Below are 20,664 nucleotides of genomic sequence, written 5' to 3'. Positions count from 1 at the left end.
CTCATTTCCCGTTTGAAATATAGTATCCCAACAGTTTTAGCCAACTCAAAGAAGCTTGGAACTAGCTTCAATAAATACTTGAGTAGTACTGGAACATAAAATGTGTGCGATAGAGCTACTAACTGGGCAAAATGAAAATCATGTCATCTAATGACAGGAAAACATGATCAAAATGCAAGTCAAGAAAAGAAGTGAAGAAGTTAATGTGCTTTGAACATAGGGAGATGCCTCATGTATGTTAAGTTGGAGACACATAGGAACTATTAGGGACATTCTCAGCATTCAGCCTAAATAAAGGCTGCAAGTTGGATGGTGAGGGGCACTAAGGTAAAAGAAGGTACCAGTGTTTAGATTTGTTCTTCAGTTACAACTGGGCTAAGGCATATTTGCTTACATTTAACAGTGAGAACATTATTTTTAAGAAAAATTTGACTACCTGGAATGGGGCAGCTCTAGTATTTTAATAAGAAGCAGCATTGATCAAAGATTGGTCTTCATTTTAGGGGAGTTTCCTGTGGTCTTTTTTCCATGAATAGTTGTTGTGATGATAGGGATTTAGGTATTGTCTCCCAACAACATTTGTTTGGTTTTACTACTTTAGAGAGCTATATGTGGGTTTAGACATATTACAAAGGATTTTTGTAGAGAGAGTGAGGTATATGCCAAGAAATAGGCTTTAGCTCTAAAAGTGCAGAGTTTTAGAGACTAGGGGATATTATAGTAAAACCTATGTTTCTTTGTATTTTGTGAGCTTGATCATTTTGATGCATCCTGTTCCATGTCCAGCATGTCATTCAGGGAGGATTTGGTAAGAATGGTCCCTGGTCAAAACCAAGAACTTGAAAGACTTCCAAGAGAATCTCAAAGGAGGAGCACTCTGCTTTTGAGATGTTTTGAAAACTGCTTAAGTCTTCTTTCTTCAAGAATGATAAAGAGTAACTGGATATTTGAATGACAGTTAGATTGTGTGCCCTTGAGTAATCTGATTGAATCATCTCATTTTCTGCATGATTTTCTCCTTATCTTCCTGGCAGTGGATGGCCAAACAGAGGTATTCCCCACCCCCTTTCTCCTCCTACTTACTTGTCATTAATTTTTCAAACTTTGCTCATCTGTCCTGGTCACCTTTCTGAGAAGATTCTGACTTTCAAGAGTTTTATGTGGTGGAATAGTACACACCGATGTTTCCAGCCTTCTGGTCTGCCTTGTAACTTCCAGGACATGTGTGTGTGTGTCTGTCTGTCCTCTTCCTTCATTTTATCTTAAATTCACTTCAGCAAGTCACGTGGATTTCTTTCTGATTGTAGTCCTACTAACACTTTAAAGGCCCAGTGAGAAACTCATATATTCTGAACTTCCTAAAATAATTTGCAGTCCCAATAAATCTTATTTCGGAGCCAGGCTTCCCAAGAGGCCTCTTTTTTCTCAGAAAGTACATATGCAACAACTCTCCTTAATTCAGAAGTAATTATTTATCAGACTTTGTGCTAGGTGCTGTGAGGGATTCCAGAGATGACTCATACTCATGTCCTACCCACAAGAAGCTTATAAACCAGAAGGGGAAATGTGGTAAGAAATACATAAATAATGATCATACACGGTAATGCGGTGAGGGCAGGAAGAAGTATAAATTAAGAGCTCTGAAGGTTCACGGAAGGAGTGATCACTTGTGGTGATTTAGAGACCTGGGGAGAGATGGCAGTTGATTTGAGCATTGGAGAAATGGCCTTTTCCTGGTGGCCTTTGATTCTTCCCATTTTAGTTTTGGAAAGGAAGCTGTGTTTAAAACCAGATAAATTAAAAGATAATGAGAGTTGAGATTTCTTATAGCAACAACCATTCAATACTTTATCTGATTCTTAAGTCTTTATTAAATAATTAATCAGGCACTCTTATTTGGGTATTTATAAACTAATTAATGAACATGAATGAGAAATCTAATATTAATTATGAATTAAATCTGCAAAATACTATTGTCCATTTTTCAAAAGAGTCAGCTAATGCGGCTTGGTCTTAGTGTATGTAAATAGCTTTATCTCATGATAGCAATAGCAATTTAACATGGAGTAAAAAGGATCCTGGAATATAAATCTCTTTCTTACTTTTAAATCCATTCCTTTCTCATCATTCTAGAAGATGAACCTGGCATTTTTCCATGGGTTGTAGATGTTACAAATAGGCTACTTCTGTAGCAAAATCAATTTAGTTGTAATTAATGTAATATTAAAATAAGTGATAAGTTACTTTATGTTTTTCAACATGGGTGTTTAGTGAGCAAAATTTGTTTATGACTAGGTTTTATTATTCTAATTTTAAGTTGTGCCACGGTCAGAAAATATTGAGAATACTAGCTTATTTTCATAAAATCTGTTGCTTGAGATTTGGTCTAATTTTTAAAGCCCCATGTGAAGACTGGATCTGCTTTAAGGAAAGCCTTTTGAATAAAAATACTCACCTTTTCTAGGAATTTATAGTAACAATTTATGGTCTTCCAAGAGATACTGAGAATTATCTACAAATTATTTCTGTGCAAAGATGCTAGAAAACATGCTCCAAACCATTTTCTCTTTTTCCTTATGAAAAGATCTTCTGTCCTTGATGAGGAGAGTACAGTACCTTTGTTTTTTTGAAGTCAGGAATTTATGAAAAGAGGTTTCTGGATGGAAAAATCATAAAAGTTGTAACTGCATCCAAAGCTGAAATGATCCTTTGTTTGTAAATTCAACTTAATGTAAAGAAGAGCAGTGAGAGCTGTCCAAAGATGGAAAAGAATGCCTAGCCAGTGCGCCAGGTTCTCAGAACTGTAGGGGGAGGAGCTCATGTTTCCATGGATTGAGGGAGCTGGGCAGAGGTTGAAGTAGAGCTGTGAGCATCTTTTAGAGCAGCTGAACCTGGGTGGTTCTTAAAGCACCCCTTGCTCCGTTTTAAAGTTCTATGAGGCAGTTAAATGTAAAGAACATTATTATTGATTTGGATTTTTTTGCCATTATCCATTTATGGTTTTCTAATTCAGAATGGGTCTCTCAAGTTAAAAACTTAATAACCTTTAATACGTTTGTCAGTTCCAGAAAGATTTTTTTAACTTTTGTTTTGTGCGCACCCCCACTCCAACAGTGTGTGGCTCTGAGCCAGCCAAAGATTCATTCATAAACTATTGACTGCACAGATGTTTGGGAACTGATTGCACCAGCACATGCTTAGTTGGGGCCGTTCAAGATTTAAAAGCAGACTATGCGCAGATGGTTTTAAAAATGCTTCTTGAATTATGTACCTTGATAACATTTGTGGGAGGAGATCAGAGGATAGTCAAAACTGGTTACCAGCTTTGTAAATCTTAAAGACCTTTGCACTCAGAGGAATCCTGCTTCTCATTAGCAAGTTATACAGAGTATCACACTGGCAACTATGCCTCTTCCTTCTTTGACCATAGCAGCTTACATGGCAGATTCTGTAAGATCAGGCCTCTCCTTGGGTCCATACAGTAAAAGGTTAGATTCGTTTTTAAAGTTTTTTGATAATTAATTTCATTTCTGGAAAAGTTTTATTTGCCCCTTTTTAAAAGGTTAGATTCTCGCTCTCATCATTGTCATGAGTACCTCATAAGAATCTGTTAATAAAAATAAATAACTAAACTTCTCTAGATTACCTTGACTTCTTTGTTCTCAGTACATCTAAGAGAATAGTGTATAGGTCACGTGCATATGGTGATAAGTGAAGATGTCATGGGAGCTGAGCTGAAATGTTCTTACTTGGTTTTTTAGGACTCAAGATTTTAATCTAGTCATTTCCAGCGATTCAAAACTCTTCACTTTAATTCCCTCCAGAAACTCCAGGATCATATTGCTTCCTAGGACTTAAGAGTTCCTGCTGATGTATAGAGCTGCTTGTGGGCCTCCAGCACCAGAAATTGGCTCCAAACCTTTTCCCATTACATCATCACCCACTAATGTCATTACACCAGAGTGAAATCTGCTTTGAAGATTGTACTCTTGTTTTCCTTCTGTTCTTTCCTCTCATCATTTCCTTTAGAAGAAAAAGGAAAAAAAAAAATCAGATTTCTAGGACAATCCCAAGCAAACATTTAGGAGTGAATCAGACATCCTCACAGTCTAAACTTAGATTTATCAGCCTTCATCCACTCTGCTGATAGAGTGATCTGCCCAGCATGCATCCACATGGACCCAGGGAAGTAGCAGTTTGGTCATGTGACACCTGGCCTTGCTGCTTTTCTTTCAGCCCTTCAGAATTAGTTCTTAAAGACTTCCATAGCTCTCTGCCAGCATCCTGTCACTGGCATGTTAAATCTTTTTGAGTAATTTCCCAGAATAGAAATTCTTGGGATATCACTAAAGTTTATTGTTCTTTGTGTTTAATTAAAGTGTTTTTTAGATTTAAGTATTTGCCAGATAAACATTTAAGCCATCTGCAGTTTGTTACTTTCCCTCTGTAAATCTTTTCCGACATTACTGTATTATCTATATTTATGGTGTAGATACAGCTGGTGCAGTGATCCTTATTCATCTTCCTTCCCTCATGACGAAGCAGTTGACCAAACTTTGGTCCTCTTCTCTCTGTACTGAATTTAATTCCCCGTTGTTTTTCAACCGTCTTTAAAGCTTCCAATTGCTGGTGGGCTTTGTTTGACTTTGTGCCTGACGACAAGGTTCAGGTAAGGGAAGAACTGGAAGTGACTTCCAAGACTTTGTGCCATCCACTCAGTTACTGGCCTGGGCTTTACAGATTTTGTGTCCTTTGAGGCAGATTAGTTTGAGATTAGAAAGAATAATAATCGTCGGCCCCAAAGAAATGGGACCACAGTGACTAAAACAGCAGAATGAACTTGGCTCTTAGTCTTAAGACTCTGGTTTACATTTATGTACAGTGTTAGTCACCTGGGACTCTTAATGTATGTGCTGCAGGCTGTAACACAGAGAAGCCACATAGAACTGGAAAACACTGGAGAGGACGGCACTGAAAACTGTGGACAGCACCACTGCAACACAGTACATTTTTTTCCCCTTCTCTTCAGAATAAGACATTAAAAGTCCTTGATTCACATTAGGATTTGAGTTTGGGTTTCTAGCAGTTTTTTATATATGTGTGTGTGTGTGTGTGTGTGTGTGTGTGTGTGTGTGTGTATTCATTTATTTATTTATTTTTTCCCCTAGGAATTTTAGATTTTCTGATTTCAGCTTCTTCTTAGTCTCTGTGATATAAGCTGGAGGAAAGGGAAAACATTCATAATTTTTTGCCAAGACTTAAGTTGGTGTGAAAAACCTCTTCAGCACAATTGTATTATCTTCTCAGACTGAAAAACTGAATGAATTAGTGAAAACATCCACAAGGAAAGATAAAAATAGATATAAAGCCTGACTTTATCATGTGTAACGTGTGTCATGTGTGTGTTTGTTTTTAGCTGTCAGAATGTCCACAGAAGGAGGATTTGGTGGTGCTAGCAGCAGTGATGCCCAGCAGAGCCTGCAGTCCTTCTGGCCTCGTGTCATGGAAGAAATCCGAAATTTAACAGTGGTAAGGAAGAGTGAGAGACTTTTAACGAGCTTTGAGATGAATAACCAAAACAGGCTAAAGCATTTTTAATCTCAAGCACATTTACAAAGGTATAGTTCATTTCTGACCTGTGGGTAGGAAGATGAAGATTTAATTTACTTTAGGTGAGGTAACTACATGGATTTTTTTTTTTTAAATGGCTTTCTTTAGGCCTGTGGATGCTTTGACTTGGAGACTGTTTAGTGTGAGGCAGATCTTTTAGAGAATGCAGGAAAGCGTGGCTTCCTTTCCCCCAGAAGCTGTAGTTCTTTTTTGTGGCCTGATTTAGTGGGCCTGCCAGGTTTCTAGGACCCGGTGAAAACTGTTGGGCAATTAATTCGACAACAAATAAGTATTTATTAAATAGTTACTGAGTCAGGCACAGTGATGAATCTGAAGCATTAAAAGGGAGAGTATGATGTTATATCCATAATGAAGAATGTTCTGTTTGGTGCCATTTCAGCAAATGGCTGAAGGAGCACTCTGTTAGATATGTCATTTCTGCCCCAGAGGTTTTAGCATCCTGGCAGAGCAAATACTGAATTCTTTCCTGATGTAGAACTCAAGTTGCAATTTCTTAAGAGTTTCTGGTCCTTAACCTCTGACATACCTGATCAGTTTTCATGTACTCGATGAATACTTAGATACCTACTATGGCTAGGCTAGTTATTGTGAACCACACAGACAAAACTAGTACACTCACAGAGCATGCATTCTGGTGGGAGAGACAGAAGCAGGTAATGAACAAATAAAATAAACGATAACTTCTCATTGTGATGAATGTTCACTGACTTCAGGGGTCAAAAAAAAACACCTGTATTCTGGATATTCCTGTGGGTCATGTTTGTTTATATGGGGGATTTTTAGCATTTGACCTGGTGTGGGCTTTCTCTAAGTGGCCTGTGTTCACTGGTGGATTTCCACTGAAAAATCATTCTTCTGCAGTCTAAAAGTGGTAGTTATCAATAGTATCTTAGATATAAAGCAGAAGGAAGGGAAAAAATGGAATTATAAAGTGAGAAGTGGGATATTTTGTATGTTTTGAGGGGATAGTGTCATGGTTAAGCTTTCAGGTTTTAGTGCTGGGATCAGCCTGGTGTAAAACTAGTGCTTCCTGAGTTCTGGTGGGACTAGGCAGTGCAGCAGGTTTGCTTCAGCTCGAGTACAGAAACAAATCAGGATCAGACAAATGACCTAGCTTGTTAGAAGTTCAAATTCAGCACCTAGCTTTCCTGTATTTTGTTGGACTTTGAATTTTTTTTTTAATTGTGGTTAAAACAACACAACAAAATTTACCATCTTGACCATTTAAAATGTACAGTTCCATGGTATATTCACATTGTTGTGAAACAGTTCTCCAGGACTTTTTCATCCTACAGAGTTGGAGCTTTACACTCATGAAACAACTCTTCGCTTTCTCCACTCTCCAGCCCTTGGTAATCACTGTTCAGCTTTGTTTCTATGAATTTGGCCGCTCTAAGTACCTCATATGAGTAGACTCATACAGTATTTGTCTTTTTGTGCCTGGCTTATTTCACTTACTTAGCATAATGTTTACAAGGTTCCTCCATGTTGTAGCATATGGCAGGATTTCTTTGTTTAGGCTGAATGGTATTTCCTGTATATGTGTATATACCACATTTTGTTTATCCAGTCAGCTGTCAGTGGGCATTTGGGTTGCTTTTGTCTTGCCTATAGTGAATAATGCTGCAGTGAAGAGGAATGTGAGCTTTAATTTTATCCTGCTTGGTTTAATTTTCAAGTTTGATTGACATCAGAGAAGATAGTAATGTTGACCAACTTTTTGTAGCTAGACAGCTAGTCCTTCAGAGTTTAAAGTGGATTACTTTGAGGGGTTCACTTTTAGTTCAAGTTTTATGAGTAAGGAGAAAGAAGACCAAGGAGGAAAGTAATTTTTAATCATTCTGTTGATGGCTAAAATTTTCCTTCCACATACTCTCAACAAAAGAATCCTAGACTGCTACCATGGTATCTCTTAAATCAGATGCTTAGAATAATGTTTGGCTTGTAATGGTGAGCGAGTGAGTGAGTGAAAATCGCTCAGTCATGTCTGACTCTTTGCAACCCCATGGACTCTACAGTCCATGGAATTCTCCAGGTCAGAATACTGGAGTGGGTAGCTTTTCCCTTCTCCAGGGGAATCTTCCCAACCCAGGGATCAAACCCAGGTTCCCTCATTGCAGGTGGATTCTTAACCACCTGAGCCACAAGGGAAGCCCTGGCGTGTAATAGGTGCACAGTAAATGTTTAAATGAATCATAGACTCCTCCACTTCAGATTTAGTGTGAAGCAGCATAGTGCCAAGTTTGAGTGAGAATGCAGTCCAGTAAAGTCCCTTTGCAAAACTTTTATTTTCCCTCTGCTGATGGCAAATGAAGGCATCTGCTTCTCTGACTTAACCTCTGCCTGTGTGACTTGGCTGATATTTAGTGTGTAGGGCTCAAACAGCACTTAACAACGAGACTTCCTCAGATATAGCAGAGCCTCTTAGGCTGATACCTCAAAACGTCTACCAGATTTTTAAAAAAATCTGTATGTTCAAACTATCCAAATGTAAATAAAGTTTATGAGAACACTCATAAGGTGTTGTGGTCTCTCAACATGTCTCACATTAAGACTGTGACAGAGGTGTCCCAAAAATAAGTCATTCGAGTTTGCTAGTCCATGGGGTCGCAAAGAGCTGGACACAACTGAGCAACTCAGCACAGCTGATATAGTCCATGATATATTGGAGACTCTGGCCACAGTTGTCTCGGTCTCTGTTCTGCAGGAGCGATCTGTCTTTTGTCTCAGCTTGGCCGTCATGCTCTCCTCATTCTTGAAAGCTCTGCATTGTCCGTAAACCCAGGTGGTGCTCACCTGAAACTGAAGTTGATTAAAAATCATACCAAAATGATTATATACCAGGATGATTGTGTAAAATACTATATTCCTGCTTAGCAGAGCTCTGGGAGCAATAATTAATAGACTTCTTGGCATTAAATCTTACTCTCTAGACCTCTTTGAAAGTGGGGAAGAAAGAGCTCACTTTTGTCCTTTGTGGGGCAGGTGGGGAGGTAGTAATGCTGAATCTTAAAGAAAAATCTAATCCTCCTTCAACCTCCCTCCCTACACCCCATTTAGCCTTCAAAATAATTTAATGCTTTGGTCACTTTCTTTTAATTGCCAGTTATATCTTTTCATTCTTCAGTGTCCCCAGATAGGAAGATGAAATTTCCACCATTACAATCAAGTCAGATAACCATTTAAATAAGAACTTGGAGGTGAAGTTTGGTGGATTGCTAAAAAATAGGTCCTATGCTGTTTGAGCCCTTCCTGTAGAACAGTGCTTCACAGACTTTATTGTCTATATGTGAACCACATGAGGGTCATGTTGAAATACAGATTTTGATTTAGCAGGTTTGGAGAGGAACCTGAGATTCTGCACTTCATTCATGTTCCCAGATGATGCCATTGTGGGTCTAGGGACCTCACTTTGAGCAGCAAGGCTTTAAAGCAGTGGTCCTTAAACCTCACTGTGGATTATACTCACCAGGGTAGTTTTCAGAAAATGTGATGCCAGGACTCCGCTCCCTAGAGTTCCTGATTCAGTTAGTCTGAGGTAGAGCCCAGGTATCTTGTGTTTCAGAAGCTCCCCAAGGTGATCCTAACATGCTGTCCATGTTGAGAATCACTGCTTTTGAGAAGACAGAATCTTTATTTTGCAGACTGAGTGCCTGACTAGGTAGGCCTGCAAAAGATTCCTCATCATTATTCGAAACTCCAGATGTTCTTTAGTTCAGCCTGAGACTTATTGACTGTAATTTGGCTTTAAACTCTCATTGAGTGAATTCAGACTTCTTGAAGTTCAGCAGTTTCAGATGGCAGCATTTTTAAACATACTTGTTTGGTTGTGGTCAGGAGCACAAAGATGTTCTAAGAGAGAATCCGCTCTCCCACCTTTCTGATGTCACTCCCAAGAATAAAACGTGTCAGTTGTTATTCCACTTGGATTCACATCAGGATAAGAAGTTAAATGTTACTCCTGTCAGTTGCGTGGTTGCCAATGACAAGGGGAGCATTGAATTGAAAGCCAGTTTACCGATCGTGAAGGGGCGCTTCTCTCCAATAAGCTTGTCATAAAGCCTTACATGTGACTGGAAAGCTGGGCTGAGATTATAGAAAGCTGGGCTATTGTCAGAGATAATGAGCCACACAAGCACAACTGAAGATCCTTTAAGATCTCAGGGTTTAGAGATCATGAGAAAATTTCTCACAAAAGAAAAGATGTATGGGACTTAGAACAGAGTTTTTTGTAAGTTTCTTCCTCATTTTACTCTTCATCAAGGTGGGACTATATCTTGACTTTTCCTTGTTTTTTTTTTTTTTTTTTTTTTTTAATTTTAGTCTCATAAAAATTCCGAAAGTAATATTTTATTCTTTCAGGTTGGGGAAGGAGGTCTTTTTATCAGCTCTGAGCTTTAGTTAAGTAATCTTAGAACAGTGTTGTGGGAATTACATTAAATGACGAAGCCAAATGAGAGCATACTTGTAAGAGACCTAAATCTTGTGGTCATAATCTTGTGCTGTGTGTATCATCCTGGGAGGCCTTCCAAAGGAACTATCATCCCTAGCATTTTCTTTGGCATTTCTGTTTAGCATCATTTTGTGTGATACACCACACAAGAAGGAGGACCAGTGATTGTTTCGTAGTTAAATGTTTTTTGTTTTTAAATCCCTTTAGGGTCTGGCCCCAATCCAGCATTCCCTTTCCTGCTTCTCCCCTCTGTACTGAGGTCATACATCTAAAACTTTTTTTTTGTCTCTGTGCTTTTGTGTGTGCTGTGTCCTTTGTCTGAATAACATTCACATATACTTTTCCAGCAAGCAGATTTTCAGGATCCCAAGACATAGGTGTCAGCCCCTCTTGCTCACTCCAACACCTCCCCCCAACCCACCACTGCCAGTTGGTCATTTCTTTCTTTTCCCTGTGGGATTTTACACCCCCATTCTAGTATAGCTTAGGGGATTATAATATTTCTTAAGTGGTAGTCTTTAAACTATATGTCTGTTCAAAGAAAGGGAAGTTACTCAGTTGTGTCCGACTCTTTGCAACCCCATGGACTGTAGCCTACCAGGGTCCTCTGTCCATGGGGTTCTCCAGGCAAGAATACTGGAGTGGGTTGCCATTTCCTTCTCCAGGGGATCTTCCCAACACGGGGATTGAACCCAGGTCTCCGGCATTGCATGCAGATGCTTTACCATCCACCAGGGAAGCCCGGCTGTGTATTTGCATCTTCCATATAGTAGTAGGTATCATACATTTGCTATCAGTTGAGTTGTATGAAGGAACAGATGAAAGAGGAGGAGAAAAAATTAGAATGTGTTAGGCTATCTCCTTTTGGTGAAAGTTTAGTAAACTGGACTTCTAAGTCTCTACCACTCCAGAGTTAGATTTTTAGAGGCTTTGTGGAAAATGCTGATACTTAATTTGGAAAAGGAAAAGATAAAAAATTGATGTTGGGGTTTTGTAGAGGTCAGTGGTAGCCAAGCAGCTTGTTGGATTTGGGTGGAGAAATTAGATGTCTTGGGATTTCCCTGGTGGTCCAGTGGTTAGAACTCCACGCTTCCACTGCAGGGGGCAATGGGTTCCATCCGTGGCTGGGGAACCCAGATCCTGCATGCCACAAGGTGCGGCCAAGAAAAAAAAATAGATGTCTTGGTGGACATTTCATCTCAATAGTTCCTGTTCTTCTGTGTTCATAAAATAGATTCTGGGAAGGCTGATGATATTTTTCCAAAATGATCCACTGCCTTCTTTGACGTATAGTTGACGTTTTTTATCGGTCTTGGAAAAGAAAGTTCACTAATGCATGTTAATTACACCAAATCTCAAGTAAGAGCTGCTTCCTCCGTAATGTGATGATGTAAATTCCCAGGTGAGCATATTGGATTTGGTGAATCACATTTCAAACCACTTATAGTATCAATCATTTGACACCTAGTGCCAGTGGGGATTTTGCTGATTTTAGCTAATCTCTGCCTTTTCAGTTTTCTCTTCTTTGCAGCTTTGAAACCCAAAATTGATTTTTATTTCTAGAATTCCATCCATCATTGGCTGTGTATTTAAATACCAGTAGTATCAAAATAAAATGAAAAAGCACTTAAATCACAAGTAATTGAGTAGTGCTGATCGAAAATTCCTTTCCTAAATCCTTTCCACAGTAAAGTTAAGTGGTTTCTTCCCAACTTAGTCTTGTTTGTTAAGAAAAAATTGACAGGACTACTCCTACACAGCAGCTGATAAATTCACCGTTACCCTTTTGCCATACTCTTCTACTCCTACCCCCACCCACAGCCTTCGATGCTGTGATGGGTAAGGAGCTCCCCCAGTTTCTGGTGTCATGTTAGTGCAAAGGTCAGAAATAGCCAGTGTCGCATTGCCTGAAGAGAGCGGTCACTGTGGTCAGGTATTGCTGGCACTTGCCCTTGTAGTCCTTGATTAGAAGGAAAAACTGGCAACTTGGAGAAAAACCCTTAAGGCCAGAAATCTCATTTTAATCTGCATATTGTAGACTGGTAAACTTTCTTAGGGGGGAAAAATACATTCATAATGCATCTCTATATTGTTCCGGCAAAGAACCTGGTATTGTTTGGAGTTACTTTTCATGAGGGCCCTGTTAGAAGGCATTGCAAGTTTATCCTGAAACCCTTTGTTGGAAGCTCTGCGTTGGTTAAGAAGTATTTTGCTCTAGAGCTTGTGTTTTCTTAATTTCATTTGTAATTTCTCTCCTGCCATGTTTTCTGAAAGGAGGGACTAAATCAACCAGGGGGTTTCATGCTGCCTGTCACATCCTATTAATTATTCCTACCATTTATGCACCTCTTGTTCCTCATTTCAGAAAGATTTCCGAGTCCAGGAACTCCCACTGGCTCGTATTAAGAAGATTATGAAACTGGATGAAGATGTAAAGGTGAATTCATGTTTATTTTTATTATCATACTGAAAGTAAAACAATGGGAAGATTATTGCTCATTTCTCTCGAGCTCAGAGTTTAATTAAACAAAAATAAAAGTATTACTGTCTGTTGGTTTTGTATTTGGTTCCTCTCTAAAATTGTTAAGTGGGCTGAAATTGAACAGTTTTAATTATTGTATGGTACTTTTCTGAAAATTGGGAATATCCTGTTTGCTAGCTGTTGAAATCCAAGATACTGAGTATTTGTTTTTTGAATTGCCTGATTCTTTCCACTCTGTAGCGTAAATGTGTATCATCATGTCAGCAGGACAGTGACGTCTTCCTAGCATCTTATTGCGGTCTCTAGTTAGTTGATCTGTGCTCTGAGAAATGTTTGATGATGATTTTGCACTTGTTCTAACTTTTCAGGCTGTGAGTTGTTTTACACAATTGATGCTTGTGAGAAGATTTACTTGGGTTGACCATTTTTGTATTCCTAGGAGTCCGCCTCCTATTACAGTTCTCTCAAGAAGAGAGCAAGTCTCTCCACTCCAAATTAATAGTTTCCTGTATTTGTATAGAAAGCTAACAGTTCACAGAAGTTTTCCTTTTTATTAGCTTACTTCCTCATAGTAACATGTGAGATTTCACAGGATAAGAGTTACTAGTTTCACCATCCCATAGATACGCGGATAGACACAAAGAGGTTAAAAGAGACTCATCTAGAGTTGGAGAGCCAAGATCCCAATTCTCACCTCCTGCTTCCTTAACTCTATCCTCACGGAGGACAGACCACCTCTGACCACACAGACAGACTGCCACAGACCACCTCACGAAGGCTGCACAGGGTGCAGAGCTTTGTTTGACCAAGAATTTGAACTTTGAATTCAGGTTTGGCAAGGCAGCTTCCATTACTTGAGAACTTATTATGTACCAGGCACTTTTACATCCATTATCTCGTTTGAGTCCCACAGCAACCCTGGAAAGTTGTTACCTTTTTTTCCCTATGTAAAAAGTAAAGCCAAGAAGGATGAGAAGCTGGAGATTTTCCCTAAATCCATTGGCACTCATTATCTTTCCCCACATTGTCTCCCTTTGGCTTAGAACCTAAATCCTTCCACTTACTGGCTCTGTGTCTATAGGCAAATCACTTCACCTCTCCTAAATCCTAGTTTCTCTGAAAGGCTTTTATGAGATGAATAAAGTACATGGAAGGTGCTGGATACATAACCTTTCTCCCTCGTCCCTTCTGTGTGCTACCTGCTTTGTCCCTGCTTTGTCATGGATTTATTTTACCTTGGAATTTCTTGAGGCGACCCGCTTCTTCTCTAGTCCTTGCCCCATAGCCCATTGGCAGGACATGAGATAAGGGACAGACTGACTGGTTTGAATGACTTGCTGGTGATTGACAGGGAGGGCCTACATCTGTTGCAGATGATCAGTGCAGAAGCCCCTGTGTTGTTTGCCAAGGCAGCCCAGATTTTTATCACAGAGTTGACTCTTCGAGCCTGGATCCATACAGAGGATAACAAGCGCCGGACTCTTCAGGTAATATTGTAGAAAATTAGGCAAGCAGCTGCCTTTGCCTTCTTCCCTTGCATGGCTTTGGACCAAAGATTGTTCTTTCCTAGACCTCTGTCAAACTGATGTGTTTAACTGGCATCTTCCTCTACTGGTGGGAAACAGGCAGACCTTATGGCCAAGATAGTATGTATTTCCCTACCAGGAATGTTAATTTCCAACTTCCCTGTTTGTCACAGCTCAGTGACTGAACTTTGTACTTGGTGAGCTCTCACTGTAAACAGAGGCTAAAGTGATTATTTATCTATTTCCAGATCTAAACAGCTTCCAGTTGGAAGCCTTCAGAGTCTCCAGGAAAGAACAGTCCCGGGAAGAATAGCCTTACTAACTAACCTCTTTAGCATTTTTGTTCCTTCTCTGTTTTCCTGGGAATCCTTTCCTTCTTTCTTGTTTCTTTTTTTTCGTTTGTTTTAATCCAGCAAATCACTTTCTTATTGTATGAAGACCCCGTAGTCATTGGGTGTACAGACCCTCCACTCAACACCCAGGCCCTTTCTTAGAGGAAAGATTTCCCAGACATAAGAGGAAAAGTATGGCAGATACAGGAGTGCCAGTATTTTAACAGCAAAGCCAAGGAAGTACATTGTTTTCTTTGTTTCCTGTTATCTCCAAATTTGAAAATGCATGCTTTTGTTCATTTATTCTGCAGATATTAAATGAATACCCACAGTGTGCCAAGCACTGTTCTAAGCCCTGGGAATTAATACACAAAACAGACAGAGATTCCTACCCTTAGAAATTCTATAGTCTCATGCAGCTAGATATTGAAAACTTACTTTATGTTGTCTTGGAGAAAGTCTGTGGATCTAGAGAGATCTAATTAAAGCTACCTTCAGGATCAGTTCAGATTGAAAAGTAAAATGGGCAAAGCACTTGAACAGGCCCTTCAAAGAGGAAGACACCCAAATGACCAGTAAACAACGAAAAGATATGCAACATCATTTGTCATCTGGGAAATACAAATTAAAACCACAGTGAGATACTGGTTTGTACCCCCTAGAATGGCTAAAATAAAAAAGACTGACAATACTGAGTGTTGACAAGAAAGTGAAATGACTGAAACTCATTTATTGCTGGTTAGAATGTAAAGTGGTGTGATCACCTTGGAAAACTATTTAGCACTTTCTAATAAAATGCATTTCCTTAATCTCAGACCCAGCCATTCCACTCTTACATGTACTCCCAAAAGTGTGGACATTCTTGTATATAAGACTGTAACAACCTTGTTTATAATAGCCAAAACCTGGGAATAGCTCAAATATCCATTGAGATGTAAATATATTAACAAATTGATGTATTCTTAAAATGGATGACTAGTCAACAGTCAGAGAAGCAAACTGTTCATGCAACAATGTGGATGAATCTCAATCATATTTAAGCAAAAGAAACAGGGAAAAAATTACACAGCACATGATATCATACACTATTATCATCCATGGAGATAGGAATCAGAGTTGTGGTTGCCTCAGGTTAGTAAGGGAAGGAAGTTGGCTAGAAAGGAATAGAAGGAAACTTTGTATGTTCTTATATGGGTGATAGCTGCCCGGGTGTGTATATTTATTCACACTCATCAAGCTGTGTATTTAAAGTTTCTCTGGCTTTTTTGTTTTGTTTTTTTACTAAATATGATAATTGGTAAAATATTAGCATTAAAAAAGGCAAAATAAAAATGTTTAAAAGACCCATGTAAGTATATCTGTTTCCAAGATTCTGTAGAATGCTTTAGTATATGTCTAAAAGCGATCACTTATTTTTTTCTTCCCCTCATTCCATCCATAGATGAGCCGTCTGGGTGGCTTGAGTAAGTGACATCATCATGAATGTGATGCTCTGTCGTACTAATCTTAAATGAGATCTGGCACCCTTAATATGTGCCCTGCCTCTGTTGGGAGGGTTTTTTATCAGGCTGGTGGTTGGCAAGAAGGTCGGACCGGAGTTTTGCATTTCAGTGGCTTGGGGCCATTACAAAGACAGGGAAGGGGAAAAAAAACCAGAAAATTTCCATCCCCTCCAATTTTATCTAATGAGTCACCTTTTAAGTGTGATATATAGAGCATGCTCAGGATTTCTGTTAGCATGTTGACTTTTCCCTCCAACATTTTATTATGAAAAAATTTAACCATGAGCAAAGTTTACAGTGAACATCTGTGTAACTCACCACCTAGATCCTACCATTAACACTTTACTCGTTTTAGTCTCATATTTGTCTTTCCCTCTGTCCACCAAATCATCTGGTTTTAAATGTATTTAAAACTTTACATTCCCCTGAATACTTCAATATGTGTATCACTTATTAGTGTTCTCTATTTTTTTTTCTTTTGCTTTATAATTGTCCTACAATGAAGTACACAAACCTTAAGTGTACATAGTGTGTTGGTTCTTAATTTAAAAATCTTTTAATTTTATTACTTAAAGAAAGGGAATGGCACTCTTAGAAAGAACCGCATCAGAGCAGGCCTTAGTTTCAGTAGCATTAGTCAGCCGACTCATGTTCTCTTCCCCCCAGCCCCTACCCTGGTGGCTTCAGATTTCCAGTATTCATGTCATGTTACACAGTATTTAAACTGTGAATTTGACATTGTCATTTTGAATTTCAAAATAAAAATTGTAATCTTGTAGAAACTAACATATATAGATCCAATGACTAGAGAAATATTGTAAAAAGTTACTGAAATAGGATTTCAGCTAAGAAATTCAAAATAGATTATAAACTACATGTGAACCAAAGAGTCAAAATATTATTTAGGGGCTTAAAAGGTTATAAGGTTGAGTAATAGCCTAACTTTGCTAACCACAGAATGACCAGAAACCTGTCAGTTGAAAGGCTAGATTTGTACAAATGTATCTGGAGGATGATAATCTTAACAGTTGTGGGGAAGACCTTGAGGCAGGATCTAGCAGAGGTGTTAATAGTTGGAGGCTCAAATATCTAGTCTGTAGAGCATGAGCTATATGTATCTGTTTTTTTGTCAGTGTTTGTCCATCAGGTGTGATCATTTGAAGTTTGTAAGAGTTTGAGTGTGCTTTTTTTGGCTACAGGCTTGGCCGTGGGTCTTTAGTTTGACTTAGAAGTCATCATCTTAACCTTAATTGTAACTTGGAGAGTAGAAAGCCAGGTAAACTAGTTTCTCCCCAAGTTAATTTTTCACCCTGCTTTTCTTTGTTACAGAGAAATGATATCGCCATGGCGATTACAAAATTTGATCAGTTTGACTTTCTCATCGATATTGTTCCAAGAGATGAGCTGAAACCACCGAAGCGTCAGGTGAGCTGGGAAGGCATTGCCGACGAGAGGGTCCCTTGCATCCTGGTATCAGACGATCTCCGTTTCCTCTGTCAGCACAAGTCATTTGCTCTTCTTTTGCTTCTCTTTCTCTAGACCAGATCCATCCTTAACATCTCCTGTTACTCATTTTGGGATACTTTTAACTCAGTGCCTCTGAGGTGGTGTCTCAATGAAAATAGACAAAATGAAAAGAAAAGACGAGTTAAAACAGTAAAGTGTAGCTCATTTCGAAGTAACCTAGGAAGTCTATCAGAATTCTTAAATCTGGGATGGGAGAATAGGTTATAGAGATTTTAGACTTCCGGGAAGCAGCTTCTGTGTGTGCATAGTTGTGTTTGAAGGGAGTGGACTTGGTTTTCTCTTGCTCTGGATTGTGGTTCTCTACGAAGTGTGCTGGCTGCACATTAGAATCACCTGTTAGAGTTTTTAAAAATACCACTGCCCATGCTCTGCCCCCAACACTGACTGAAACAGAATCTGTGAGGGGGAGGCTCAGGCATCAGTCCTTTTTAAAGCTCTCCAGATGCTTTTAATGTGCAACCAGATTTGAGAACCTCTACTTAAACTTTTTCTAAGCAGTGACGAGAAGGAATGTGTCTGCCTTTCCTGCTCTTCTGTCTGCTCCTCTCCAGAGGTCACACCATTGTTTTTCAGCACTTTGGGTGCATAAAGCTCTTAACTGCAATTTTGATAGATCCTTCTCCTATGTTGCTTATCATTTTAGGCTTGCAGATTTCATGACTCACTGGATATAGTAGAGATACTTGGAATAGTGGCAAAGTCTGGCAGGAGCAAAGCTGAGCCTTGATCTGCTTGCTTTGTTCTTGTTAACAAAATTTTCAGTGTTTATAATGAATTATTTCATAGTATATTATCCTTAGAAATAGGAGTCATTCAGTAATGACCATTCTCCTGTGCTGTCTCATGTTAATAACCAGTAAGAGAATGTAGGAGAAGTGGGCATCTTTAACAACCTTTGTAATTGTGACCCTGCCTGGGGACCTTTGGGTTAGCAAGCCCCCTGTACCTCCTTCCTAGCACGGGGTCCCTCACTGCGTCTCCGTTCTTCTGGGCAGTCTTTGCTACTGTAAACATCCTTGACTGGAAGCTGTAAGGTGTTGCAAGGAGCTTTCAGTCGGATGTTTACAGCGGCAGGCTGCCACGGTCATCCCGTTGCACATGGCCTTTGAAACATTGCAGGTTTGTGCCCACGGCTCAGTTCCTCCTCTGGGTACTTCCCTCCTCCCTGAGAAGTCACTACAAGAAGAACTCAGACCACTTCTCTTCCTTCAAAACAGTTGATACCACTCACCCACTCTCCCTGTTGGAATTTGTTTCAGAAGCCCCCTTTAAAAACAAGGTGGTGAGCTCTGTGACAGAATCAGGCCTTGCTCAGGCTCCTTGCATCAAATCCTGCTTGTTTCCTGTGGGCTGCCTGCCGAGCCAGCTGGCCAGAGAGAATGGTCCTGTCCTCTCCCTTCCTCCAGTGTCCTCAGTGCTTGACTCTCTGAGGGTGTCAGAGAGCTCCTTGTTACATCCTAGCCTGACTCTGAATACTGTGGTCCATCTCCTTTAAAGTGTGTCTAGCTGAGACAGCTCCTTGCTGCCTGGGTTCAGTTCTTTGCAGGCGTTCAGGCCATTGATTGGCATCCTGTTTGGGACAGCTGCTGCCTGGCCTTTTTTTGAAAGGTTGAGATTGCTGAAAGCTGGCCTGAAGTTCTAAGATAGCACTTTTAATCCTCTGTAGACATGAAGTTTTCCCAAGCTCCAAATTGGCTGGCAGCTTCCTTAAGTCTTTTAGAAGCGCCTACTCTCCAAAACTCACCCTTTCTGAAGGAAGCAGCAGTTCATTCTTGCTACTGAAGCAAATGTGCTTTTGAGGGCTGGCTGCACAACACTGTGGTGATGGCCCTAGGAGGTGATGCTGCTCATTCTCTGGTGGTGTTTATCAGACTCCACTGCTGAAGAGATTCCAAGAGCAAGCACTCTGGTTGGGGAGGCCACTGCTGAGCTGGGCAGGTGCCCCATCCTGATTGATCCAGTCATTCAGAGATGGTTCTAGCACAGGGGGTGGCTTCCCACTGCTGGGAAAAGAAATGAGCCAGAAATACTGAGTTGTTGATCTAAGGTCCTTGACTTCTCAGAGATGCTTGGGGATGTCTCTTGTTCTTTGGTGAAGCAAGTAAAGACTACTCAAGCAGGAGAGAGTTGAGGCCTGACTTTTACCCCATAAAGCTATGAGTTGAAAGTTCCTGCTCATTTAAACGTCATTTCCTCTTCACCCTTTTCTTTAAACCAAGCATAATCACTCCCTTTCTAGCTTGACCTCCATTGGCAGAATGAGTCTTCTAATGCAGAAGCAGCTTAGATATGCTTCCTTCCATTCCAGTGATTTGAGAGCTGACATGCCTGTCCTCAAAATGCAAACCTTGGTGCCTCTATTTGATACTCACAGAGTGTCCCAGACATTGCCTAATTTATAAACAGCTTAAGAGGGTACTGTAGGCAGCATAGGAGAAGCTCTTTACATGTTCTCACAGCTTTTGGCAAAGGATATTTTAGCTTCTGAAAGTGGTAAAGTGTTTGCTATTTTTCTGGCAAAAAGACAGTATTCACTTGCAGATTCGCTGTAGTCAAGGATAACTGGAGGCAGAACAGTCACAGGCCAAGGGCAGGTGAAGGCATGGGGCTCCCTACTCCCCAAGACTTCTACAAGTTAGTTTTGGAGTTCTTAGTCCTCTATACTTGTTCATCACCCAAGAACTTTTTCAAGTTAGGTTTGGACTTTAATTGTTAATGTTTTTTATAAAATGGGAAGGAAGTTCTGAGTGGGAAAATAAATTCATTGAACCTATTTCCGGAGCCTTGAAAAGAGTAGTTGACCTCTGTTTCTTGGCTGGGGAGGGTATCAGTATTACCCCTATCATAGCCAAGATCTAGTTGACTGGTGGACCTTTATTTATAAGGGTGAGAAGTTCGAGTTGAAATGGAGATAATGTTGTCACAGTTAAGTTGTTCTGGAAACTGAGACCTAGATGCAAATAAAAGGGGGCTTCCTTTTTCTTCTGCCTCAGCATGATCATGTCCAGGGTTCATACTGTTTGGGCCTGAAGCACAGAATACATTAACTTAGAAAGTTGGTTCCTATTGAAGAGCTAGGTTAGAAACCCAGAGTGTTCAAAGTGTCTGCCTAGGCTGGGTGAATGGACGTCAGGGAACCTTGCATGCTGAGATCCAAGTTTCTCAGAAGCTGGATCTCCGCAGTCCTAGTTTTAGTATCCTGGGCCCTCAG

At 39.9% G+C, this 20,664-nt stretch overlaps 1 protein-coding gene across 7 annotated transcripts in view; it reads left to right on the top strand.

Moving 5' to 3' along the window:
* The window catches only part of NFYC (nuclear transcription factor Y subunit gamma), a 62,177-nt gene that overhangs the window by 28,501 nt on the left and 13,012 nt on the right, over window positions 1-20,664 (top strand). For all 7 annotated transcript variants that reach the window (XM_070468354.1, XM_070468353.1, XM_020886073.2 and 4 more), the window contains exons 2-5: window positions 5,417-5,529; window positions 12,450-12,521; window positions 13,940-14,053; window positions 17,256-17,351. In XM_070468354.1, the coding sequence (XP_070324455.1) occupies window positions 5,425-5,529; window positions 12,450-12,521; window positions 13,940-14,053; window positions 17,256-17,351 (387 nt within the window). In that variant the 5' untranslated portion in view covers window positions 5,417-5,424. The remainder of the gene's footprint in view (window positions 1-5,416; window positions 5,530-12,449; window positions 12,522-13,939; window positions 14,054-17,255; window positions 17,352-20,664) is intronic.

The sequence above is a fragment of the Odocoileus virginianus genome, chromosome 5 (genome assembly GCF_023699985.2).
Source record: "Odocoileus virginianus isolate 20LAN1187 ecotype Illinois chromosome 5, Ovbor_1.2, whole genome shotgun sequence".
Classification (NCBI taxonomy): Eukaryota; Metazoa; Chordata; class Mammalia; order Artiodactyla; family Cervidae; genus Odocoileus; species Odocoileus virginianus.
Note: the sequence above shows the minus strand (reverse complement) of the source record. Positions and strands in the feature narration are given on the sequence as shown.